The sequence below is a fragment of the Bos indicus x Bos taurus genome, chromosome 18 (assembly GCF_003369695.1).
Source record: "Bos indicus x Bos taurus breed Angus x Brahman F1 hybrid chromosome 18, Bos_hybrid_MaternalHap_v2.0, whole genome shotgun sequence".
NCBI lineage: Eukaryota > Metazoa > Chordata > Mammalia > Artiodactyla > Bovidae > Bos > Bos indicus x Bos taurus.
In genome coordinates, this window is record NC_040093.1 from 25,314,447 (window position 1) to 25,326,310 (window position 11,864).

At 42.1% G+C, this 11,864-nt stretch overlaps 1 protein-coding gene across 1 annotated transcript in view; it reads right to left on the minus strand.

Moving 5' to 3' along the window:
- Positions 1–11,629, minus strand: part of URI1 (URI1, prefoldin like chaperone) — a 65,493-nt gene extending 53,864 nt beyond the window's left edge. Inside the window, exon 1 of the mRNA XM_027516042.1 lies at positions 11,192–11,629. Coding sequence (XP_027371843.1) covers positions 11,192–11,284 — 93 coding nt within the window. The 5' untranslated portion in view covers positions 11,285–11,629. The remainder of the gene's footprint in view (positions 1–11,191) is intronic.
- Positions 11,630–11,864: the final 235 nt, after the last annotated feature.

Here is an 11,864-nt window from a genome sequence, read left to right on the forward strand (position 1 = left end):
ATCCATACAAGGAAAATACAAGGCCTAGACAGTCTTACTGGAAAATTAGTCCAAATATTTAAGGTAGAATCATACCAATAATACCCAAAGTCTTTTTACAGAACATACAAAAATGATAGTTGTTTTATGAGGTCAGCATGATTCTGAAACCAAAACCTAATATGGACATCAAGGAAAGAAAATTACAAACCAATATGATACAGAGCCACAGAAACAAAACACCATACTCTGCAGAATTAGAGCCATGACTTAGAAGCTCACAATGACTTCATGCTAGAAATAGGAGCAAAAATCAAACAGGCCAGCCCTAATAAAACCCAAAACCAACTCTCAACCAAGCTGTGTTGGTCCACTAGTACTCTGGCTGCTTAAAGAAAATTTATCCCTCTTTGAAGGATGGTAACAGCATCAGTAGCCTACGATATCTGCACTACACTGTCTGACATCCAATCAAAAATTACAAGGCAGTCTATGAAAATAGGAACAGCAGATGAGAAATCAAGAGAAGAAATAAACAGAACATAGCTTCATTTAATTTACATACTGCAGTTACAAGACACACTTTTATGATTAATATATTCATGAAAACAGAGGGAAGGTTGAAGATGTCAATACAGGCCTCAAATTTATTAAAGAAATGTCAAAACAAATTCTTGAAAGAAATACTATAACTGAGATTAAGCATTCAGTAAAAGAATTTACCAGTAGATTAGATCTGTAAGAACAAGATTAGTGAACAGGAATAGATATCAGAAGAAGGTATCCATAAAGTCATATAGATCAAGAGGAAGCAAGGAAATACAGAAAGGAGAGTTAAGACATATGAGACAGAGAAAATGTCTAATATGTATACTCAGAGTACAAAAAGTGAGAAGACAGTGACATAAAACCAGCAGCCAGAAGAGCAGACAAGAATTTTCTAAACTGACAAGTCATCAAATTATAGACTTAATAAACTCCATATTCAAAGCAGGCAAACCAAATCTACACATAAGGAAAAGCAAAACTACACATCATAATCAACTGCCTAAAAACCAAGATGGAAAGTCTAAAACCAGACAAGAGGGAAGAAATACCCAAAATTTTCAGTGAAGGAAACAGTAACACTAATAGAAGACTGAAAGAAACCAAAGACATCAAAAAGATAATGGAATGGCATCTTCCAAGTGTTGGGGGAAAAAATCCTCTCCCAGCTCAGAACTAAATAAAAATTATAACAGAATATCAACAAGAATAATCCTAATTTGGGGAGATGAGGTGAATTTTTTAAAACATGCAAAAGTAAAATATATGACAACAGCACAAATGAGGGAGGGTTCATGAAATTAAGCCATCAAAAGATTTCTGAATAATTTCCTAAGAGGCAAAATTTCAGAAGACTTTGTGAAAATTTTCCTACTAATTTATGGTAGACTGCAATAAGAGATACTATAATTTCTAGGATAATAACTAAAATGAAAATAGAAAAAAAAAGAAAATAGAAACCATATGACTATAAAGCTAAAAGAATTTTAAATATAAGTAAATATTTTAATAACAAAAAAGAAAGACATAAAGAACAATAACAAATGTAACAAGTGGAAAATCTGTGGCAAAATGAGTAAACAAACTCCAAGTGACAGATGAGAAAATTTAAAGACTAAAGATATACATGTTCAACAACTGGAAGTGCAAAAATAAAAACACAATCAGGTAACATCAGAATGCTAAAAATTAAAGACTGACAATATTAAAAAAATGCCAACATTTAACAGAAAAATCTCACATATTATTTTTCAAATAAGGGTTTAATTAAGACAAGTTAGTGGGTGTCTTAAAACAGAAGGTATAGATCATATAGAAAGAACTGACAGGGAACTCCTTGGCGGTCCAGTGGTTAGGACTTGGCACTTCCACCACAGTGGCCTGGCTTCAATCTCTGGACGGGGAACTAAGATTCTGCAAGCTATGAGATGCATCCAAAAAGTAAAATAAATTTTTAAAAAAGAAAGAACTGGCCAGATTTAGTAAATCAGAAGATGGATCAGGGCAAGCTGAAAAGATTCTGGTTTGAATACTGTTGCCCAGAATCAGGATGAGTATGGTGCCTATGTACCAACATTAGGGTCAATGATAAATTAATATTAGTAAATGAGACTGAGCTGCTTGTGGGCCATCCAAGTTAAGCTGCCCAACAGTTAACAGATCCGGAAGAGGCCTGGCATACAGGAGTATTCGAGGACACGCAGAGTGAGAAAAGACAACTGTCAATAACGAGTATAGGGATTACCAACATTCAAGCATTAGATGAAGACACTAAAGAGACTTAAGTAGGCACAGAGAAAGGCAGAGCCAGAAAGAAAGAAAAGTCACAAAAGTTCCCACCGTAAAGAGAATTTCAAGTTTCCCAGGGAACAATTAAAGTTTCAAATAAAGCACAGAGGTCAAGTAAGGCTAGATCTGAGAAAGGGTCCACTGAGTTTGGCAAGTGAAAAACTTTAGATAGAATAATTTCAAAGAAAAGACAGAGGCAGAAGATAGTTTATAGCAGGTTGAAAAGCAAAGAATTAGAAGGAGAACAATTATCACACTACATTAAGCTTTCTGTTAAAATGTTTGCAAACAAATTCGTAAGTCCCTTGAGGGGAAAAAAGAAATCCTGTGTATCACTGTATCTAGGACAGTGCCTGGCACATAACTCAGTTTTGTCTTTTTGTTCTTTGGGGAAAAGCACTCATTTTCTATAACTCTTTAATAGTACTCAATTCACAAACATCAGGAAACCAAACAAGGAACAATTTTTGCTGTACTGTATTAGGGTTTTTTTCTAAAGGTTTAAAAAACACACACACACATTTAGGGTATTTAGCTTTCAAATACACAGTTGACAATTCAGAAATTTTTGTTTTCTGTCCATAATAGGAAAGAGAAGGTAAGTGACAGAGAAAGACACTTCACCATTAATAAACAGATTACAATATGAATAAAAAAGAGAGCAGCTTTCTTCACCAGCGCCGTCCAATAGAATTTTCTATTATGATGGAAATCTCCCAACTCCACACTGTCCAACGCAATAGCCAACAGCCACATGTGGCTACTGAACACTTGAAATGTAGCTTCATAACTAAAAATTTTTTTAATTTTACTTAATTTGAATTTTAAACTTAACAGTCACATGTAGTTAATGGCCATCATATTGGATAGCACAAACAGACACAGATGATGGTGAAAATATAAATGTAAAATAAGTCTTAGATTATGAGTCTTCAGGTAACAGTACCCTAGATAAACTTTTTCAAGTTTCAACAATTGGGGAAGGAGGCAAGATAGCAAAAATGGAAGACACGGAATTCGCCTCTCCTCACAAGCACGTCAAGAATACATTTACATGTGGCACAATTCTCACAAAGCACCTGCTAAACACTAGCTGCTGCTAAGTCGCTTCAGTCGTGTCTGACCGTGTGCGACCCCATAGACGGCAGCCCGAAAGGCTCCCCCGTCCCTGGGGTTATTCTCCAGGCAAGAACACTGGAGTAGGTTGCCATTTCCTTCTCCAATGCATGAAAGTGAAAAGTGAAAGTGAAGTTGCTCAGTCGTGTCCGACTCTTAGCGACCCCGTGGACTGCAGCCTACCAGGCTCCTCCGTCCATGGGATTTTCCAGGCAAGAGTACTGGAGTGGGGTGCGACTGCCTTCTCCGCTAAACACTAGCAGATGACCTCAAACACATGAAAGGAAAGAAAAATCCCACGCAGCCTCATAGGATGATAAAAAGACTAAAAATACATAAAAGAAAAACTAAAATTAATAAAAATAGAAAAAATAAATAAATAGGAACTAAAGAAGAGAGAGAGGAAAGGCAGAGGAACTGCAGCCCTGGCAGAGACGAGCTGAAGGCGAGGAGAAGCTCATGCTCAGAAAAGCCCATTCATGGTGGGGATGAGCTGGGGCAAAAAGGAGACTAAGTGACCAGAGAAGAAGGCAGCAAGCGGTCTACAAAGTAAGAACTGCAGGCATGGCCCATGCTACAGCCCTATACACCCTAGCCTCAGTCACGTATCTTCTGCTGCAGCCAGGGCCAGGGTGCAGGGAAGTGGGGTTTGGAGAGTGGACCCAAAGAGGGGACAGCTGTTGGTTGTGAAGAGAGAGCCTGAAGGGACAGGAGTAAGGAGCTCCACAACCAGGAAAGTTTTCAGGAGAAATACAGGCCGCTACAGAAGCAAGGTGCCATCGACTGTGGCACGCAAAGGGCACTGAGTCCAAGACGTTGGACCACCAGAAAATTCCTGGCCCAAGGAAATATTAATCAGTGTGAGCTCCACCAGAGATCTCCATCACCCAGCTCCATCCAACTGCCTGTAGGCTCCAGTGCCGGATGCTTTATGCCAAACAACCAGCAAGACAGGAACACAGTCCCATCGATCCGCAGACAGGCTGCCTAAAGTCATACTAAGCTCCTGTGCCTGTGTGCTAAGTCACCTCAGTCGTGTTCAATTCTTGGCAACCCCATGGACCACAGCCCTCCAGGCTCCTCTGTCTATAAGACTCCCCAGGCAAGAACACTGGAATGGGTTGCCATTTCCTTCTCCAGGGTACTGAGCTCACAGACACTCCAAAACACACCACCTGATGCAGCCCTGCCTGTCCGAGAGACAAGACTCAATTCCACCCACCAAAGCACAGGCACACTACCTCCCACCGGGAAGTCGACACAGGCCCCTGGACCAACCTCACCCACCAAGGGGCAGACACCAGAAACAAGAGGAACTGCAACCCTGGAGCCTGCGAAAGAGAGACCACAAACACAGTAAGTTTAGCTTAGCCACTCAGTTGTGTCTGACTCTTTGCAACCCCATTGACTATAGCCTACCAGGCTCCTCCATCCATGGGATTTTCCAGGCAAGAGTACTGGAGTGGGTTGCCACTGCCTTCTCCAGAGGATCTTCCCAACCCAGGGATCGAACCCGGGTATCCCACATTGTAGGCAGACGCTTTACCATCTGAGCCACCAGGGAAGTCCTAACACAGTAAGTTAAGACAAAATCAGACAACACAGAAACATGCTGCAGACAAAGGAGCAAGGCAAAAATCCACAAGACCAAATAAATGAAGAGGAAATAGGCAAGGTACTTGAAAAAGAATTCAGAGTAATGTTAGTAAAGATGATCCAAGATCTTAGAAACAGAGTGGACTCATGGAACGAGAAGATACAAGAAATATTCAACAAGGACCTAGAAGAACTAAAGAACAAACAGTGATGAGCAACACAGTATCTAAAATGAAAAAATACACTAGAAGGAATCAACGGAATAACTGAGGCAGAAGGACGGATAAGTGAGTTGGAAAACAGAATGCTGCAAACAGCTGCCAAGGAGCAGAATAAAGAGAAAGACTGAAAAGAAATGAGAACGGTCTCAAAGACCTCTGGGACAACATGAAAGGCACCAACATTTGTGTTACGGGGGTCCCAGAAGAAGAGAAACAAAAACAATCTGAACAAATATTTGAAGAGATTATAGTTGGAAACTTCCCTAACATGAGAAAGGAAATAGTCACCCAAGTCCAGGAAGGTCAGAGAATCCCATACAGGATTAGCCCAAGAAGAAACACATCAAGACACATTTAATCAAACTAACAAAAACTAAATTCAAAGAAAAAATATTAAAACCAGCAAGGGAAAAGCAATAAATAACATACAAGGGAATCCCCATAAGGTTAGCAGCTGATTTTTCAACACGAACTCTGCAGGCCAGAAGTGAGTGGCAAAATATATTTAAAGTGATGAAAGGGGAAAACCTGCAGATTACCCTACCCAGCAAGGATCTCATTCACATTCAAGAGAGAAATCAAAAGCTTTGAGGAGGAGCAAAAGCTAAGAGAACTCATCACCACCAAAACAGCTTTACGATAAACGCTAAAGGACTTTCTCTAGGTGGGAAACACATGAGAAGAAAAAGACCTACAGAAACAAACCCAAAACAATTAAGAAAATGTCAAAAGGAACAAACAAATCAATAATTACCTTTTAAATATAAGTGGATTAAATGCTCCAACCAAAAGACACAGATTGGCTAAATGGATACAAAAACAAGATCCATATACACACTGTCTACAAGAGACCTACTTTAAACCCAGGGACCCATACAGACTGAAAGTGAGGGGATGGAAAAAGATATTCCATGCAAAAGGAAATCAAAAGAAAGTTGAAGTAGCAATACTCATATCAGACAAAATGACTTTAAAACAAGGACAATTACAAGAAATTGTAATTTGGACACTACATAATGATCAAGGGATTAATCCAACAAGACAATATGACAGTTGTAAATAAATATGCACTCAATGCAGGAGCACCTCAATACACAAGGCAAATGCTAACTATACCATAGAACAGGAAATCAACAGTAACACAATAATAGTGGGGGACTTTAACAGTCCACCTTACACCAAAGGATAGCTCATCCAGACAAAAAAATTAATAAGGAAACACAAGCCTTAAATAACACATTAGATCAGACAGACTTAATTGATATTTATAGGACATTCCATCCAAAAGCAGCAGCATACACGTTCTTCTTAAGTGCATAGAGAACATTCTCCACCATCTTGGGTCACAAATCAAGCCTCAGTAAATCTCAGAAAATTAAAATCATCAAAGTGAAAGTCACTCAGTTGTGTCCAACTCTTTGTAACCCCATGGACTATATAGTCCATTGAATTCTCCAGGCCAGAATACTGGAGTGGGTAGCCTTTCCTTTCTCCAGGGGACCTTCCCAACTTACAGATCGAACCCAGGTCTCCCACATTGCAGGTGGATTCTTTACCAGCTGAGCCACCAGGGAAGCCCAAGAATACTGGAGAGGGTAGCCTATCCTTTCTCCAGCGGATCTTCCCAACCCAGGAATCAAACCAAGGTCTCCTGCATGGCAGCCAGATTTTTTACCAACTGAGCTATTACAACTTAAGCCTCAGTAAATCTCAGAAAATTAAAATTATATCAAGAATCTTTTCTGACCACAACGCTATGAGATTAGAAATCAATTACATGAAGAAAAACACAGATGCATAGAGGCTGAACAACATGCTACTAAATAACTAATGGATGACTGAAAAAAATCAGAAAGAAATTTAAAAATACCTAGAAACAAGTAGATTAGTCCAGAGAGGCTCCTAAGTAGATTTCATTTTTTCCACCAAATACTTCACTGATGTTGGTAAAAACTGATTTAGCTAAACGAAAAAAAGCGGGTGGGGCGTGGAGATGATCCAAGTTCCCTCTTGTCCCTGTATCTTCTGAGAACTAACAGTAAATAAAATCTCCAAGGAAAAAGAAAAGGCAACCATCTAGGATAGATATTTGAATAAACTACATCAATCCACTCCGGAAAAAGAAATACACCTGCTTAACTGGTGTTCAAACCAACAAAGAAACATTTGTTAGGCCCAGAAAGTATTTAGCAATTAAAAGATACAACATCCCAGCTTTCATTAATTAGGTAAAAAAAAAATCCTATTCAATGCACTCACTTTTAGGTAAATAAGAAATGAAATTGTGTGCTTTTAAAACATTTAGTGGTACATTGCTCAGACAGTAAAGCGTCTGCCTGCAGTGCGGGAGACCCGGGTTCGATCCCTGGGTTGGGAAGATCCCCTGGAGAAGGAAATGGCAACCCACTCCAGTATTCTTGCCTGGAAAATTCCATAGACTGAGGAGCCAGGTAGGCTACAATCCATGGGGTCGCAAAGAGTCGGACACGACTGAGCAACTTCACTCACCTATATAAAGTGTTAATATGTATATACTGGATTGGCCAAAAAGTTCATACCTGAACGAACTTTTGGCCATTCTAACACACATAAACATAATTAACCACACCACATACTGTTCTATAATTTTTAATAACTGCATAAAAGTCTCCTCATACCAATCCCCTAATGTTGAATTTTTAGCTTTTTTCATTATTATAAACAAATCTGCAGGAAACCTTTCTGTGCATGTCTTTTTGCTAGATTCTTAAAAATAAAACAAACAGAAGTTTTCACCAAAAAAATTTTTTTGAAAATGTCAGCAGTGATGCCATTAATGAGAACAATATTTAAATACTTCATCCTATCCATTTACTACTGATGTCATTCATTGAAGTTGTGGATCATCCTTGCCTCTCCTCTGTCTTTCCCCTTACGTTACTATTTTACAGTACTATTACATTACTCAATGCTCCAAAGGACAATCAAGGAAAAAACAGAGGGAACCAAGGTAAAATGTGCTATATTCCTTACTTGAATTAAAAAGCAAAAAATCTATGAGCAACATTTAAACCATCTCTACCTAGCCAGGTAAAAGCTTGATCTTCCCAACCCAGGGATCGAACCCAGATCTCCCACATTGCAGGCAGATTCTTTACCAGCTGAGTCAAAAGGGAAGACTAGGAACACTGGAGTGGGTAGCCTAGCCCTTCTCCAGCAGATCTTCCTGATTCAGGAATTGAACTGAGACCTCCTGCACTGCAAGCAGATTCTTTACCAACTAAGCTATCAGGAAAGCCTCTTTATCTAGGAGCCATTGTTAATCAAGATTTCCAGAGAAAACAATGGCCTGAACCAAAGGTATCCACTGAATAAAAAGAGCTCATTTGTCTCAGCAGCAGCAGCAGCTAGCTACATGAGAAGACAATGGCAACCCACTCCAGTACTCTTGCCTGGAAAATCCCATGGACGGAGGAGCCTGGTAGGCTGCAGTCCACGGGGTCGCTAAGAGTCGAACACAACTGAGCGACTTCACTTTCACTTTTCACTTTCATGCATTGGAGAAGGAAATGGCAACCCACTCCAGTGTTCTTGCCTGGAGAACCCCAGGGACGGGGGAGCCTGGTGGGCTGCCGTCTATGGGGTCGCACAGAGTCAGACACGACTGAAGCAACTTAGCAGCAGCAGCTAGCTACCAAAACTGGCCGGGGCGGGGGGGAGTCATTCAAATCATTTTCTTCGTATTTTATTCTCTCTCAGAGTCCCTGTAGGGAAAAGCAAGTCCTAAAGCACATTTAATTAGATTTAACATAAAGTAATACTAACTGCTACACTGCTGTCTTTTTCTCCCTTTTTCCTTCAAACAGTGTCCCAACATTTCCTACTAGAGTTCACTGTACTCCTACAGCTGCTAGGTCCCTCACAAAAATATGACTTATTTATTAACTATTTACTAGATAAAGTTTTCCCACACTGAACTGTAATTAAAGGACAGCTAACCAACCCGTGTATTTTGTGGCCTTATGGGTCTCTCCTGTCCACTGAAGCAGACTGGTTAAAATATTTGTTGCTATTTACTCAGAGGCTTTATCATGAAGTGAGAATGATCTTACATATCCATGACAGACAAGCACATGCTTGTTTTATATGCCAAAGTAACACTGATTTACATCACTCAGTCGCGTCGGACTCTTTGCAGCCCCATGGACTGTAGCCCACCAGGCTCCTCCGTCCATAGGATTTTCCAGGCAAGAATACTGCAGTGGGTTGTCATTTCCTTCTCCTGGGGATCTTTCCCACCCAGGGAGAGAACCCTGACCTCCCACATTACAGGCACTCTTTACCATCTGAGTCACCAGGGACGTGAAAATAACATTAACACTGCACAGAAAAGTAATTTGGTAACATACTCAACTTTCTACTGAAACTGCTATTTGGGTTCCTACAGGACTGGAACTGAGAAGGGAGGTTTCAGTGCAACTGGAAACCAGACCCGAAAGCTGTTCAGAGCACTCCAAACCGTATCCTTTGTATTTCAGGCTCACTAACATCAGAATAAAACTAAGGATTTCTCTTTTCAACACGCCAAGTGGGAGAAAAACCTATCAAGTCAGCAGTATGCAAACATATACTGTGAAGGAGGAGAGAGTTAATTCCTCAGCAGAAAGAAGGGCAATAGGAAAACTCTTTTTCCAGGGTCTGTTTCACATTTTCTAAAATAAAAAATGTAAATAGTTTTTGCCAGAAATTGGTTTCATGAAGGACTGTCTTTTCTTTTTTCTTCTCTTGGCGGGGGGGGGGGGGGGGGGGGGGGGGGGGTAAAAAAAATTGTCTTACAATTTAAATGCAGTCAGTGAACCTGAATTTTCAAACCCCCAATTTGAAAAAAGCCAAGGAAAAACGGCTCTCAGAAAGTGAAATCCAACGCACGAAATAATTTAGAACAAACAGAATACAGAAGGAAAGGTTCCCACAATTTATCCTAGCAGGCTGTTTCCAAGTAAACCAGGATTTTTTAGGTTCTATGAAAAGTCCCTCATCCAGCTAAAGATTTGTTTACCCATGTAAGTAGTCATTTTTATACAGAAATGCTCAATAGAAAAGTTAGGGATTCCCAGTGTCTACAACTTTTGAACAACTTCCTAACCTTTATAACCACGATAATCTCAATAAGATCACAAGACATATATTAAGTCAATTAAAAGTTGCCTTTCAAAGTAAGAATCTCAAACTTTCGGAGATGGTGAGAAACAAATGATAAGGAACCCAGAGGGGTAAAAATCTCAAATTAAACTCAGATTAAAAATCTCAGATTAAAATAATACTGTATCTCTTAAATTGGTATACTTCGTATGCAATCCCATTAGGAAATACAAAACTCTCTCCTGTTTATTAGAAGATTAAAACATTTATATAATTGAAGTTAAAATTTAACAAAACACCATTCAATTTTTACATACACGAAACTAAACCTAGAAATGCACAAGAAGCGTTACCACTGCAAGAGAGTATACATTTTAGCAACGATTAGAGAAATGGCTTAAAAAATAAGGTGAACTCTTCCATTTACGAACGTGTCCTTCACCAAGAATATTCCCACGCATCGCTGTACGCATTAAGGTTTAAAACCCACTTTCATACAGAAGTTAAACAGATTATTACATCTCTTTTCCCGCAACCCTCCCCTCCCTTCGAAGGTCGAGGGGTCCCAGACAAAAGACAACAAAAGCACGTGACAAAAGTTTCTCCTAACACGCTTTCAGGCCTAGAGGCTACGCTTCTCCCTCGTTCCGGGTCCGGGGGGCCTGGGCCCAGACCAAAAGGCTGCGGCCCACTGAGGGCTGCAGGGGGTCGGCCGGGGGTCAGGCCCCAGCCACGGGGAGGGGAAACCGGGCGCCAAGGACGCGCCGGGGAGCGGGCGCCTCCCGAGACCACTGGCTTAAGCGCGGACGAGAGCGGCCTGTTACCTTTTCCTGCTCCTCACGGAGCCGCGCCACCTCCGGGGCGCGCAGCGGAGCCGCGGCCGAGGCGTGGGGCCTGGGGTCTGGCGGGGCCTCCATGAAGGGGATGCCGGGGCCTCAGCGGGGCGAACGAGTCCTAAACAAGTGTTTATGGAAGCGGCGTGGCCGGCGGCTGCCCAGCGCCCGCGTGCTCGCCCTCATGCACTGCGCGCCCCGCGCTGAGGAGGCCGCGCCCGCCTTCTCCGCTACCGCGGCGACCGCTGCTCTCGTCCGGGCTGCCCGCGGCCGCATCTCACACGCTCATGCCGCCCGCCGCTGCAGCCGCCGCCGCCGCCGCGGGCTCGGAGCAGCAGGCCGGCCGTTGAAGGCGAGAAGCGCCGATCCGGTAGCTGGGCCGAGGGACGCGTCCTGTGGCGGCCGCGCCTCCTCCGCGCCTCCTCCGTAGGCCCCGCCCCTCGCCCCGCCCTGCGCGGCACGCTGGGAAGCGCACGCAGCCTCCGCCCTTCGTCCCGCCCCCGATGAGTCACGTGGTGCAGGAGCGGCGCAGCGGCGGCTGGCTTATTCCGAGGCTGCGCTGCGTGGAAACTTTCATTCTAGGGAGGATAGACCGTCAGTTCACGGACAGGATACCTACCTTGGCCTTGTGTCCCACATATGCACTCAGTCGTTGAGCGCTGCA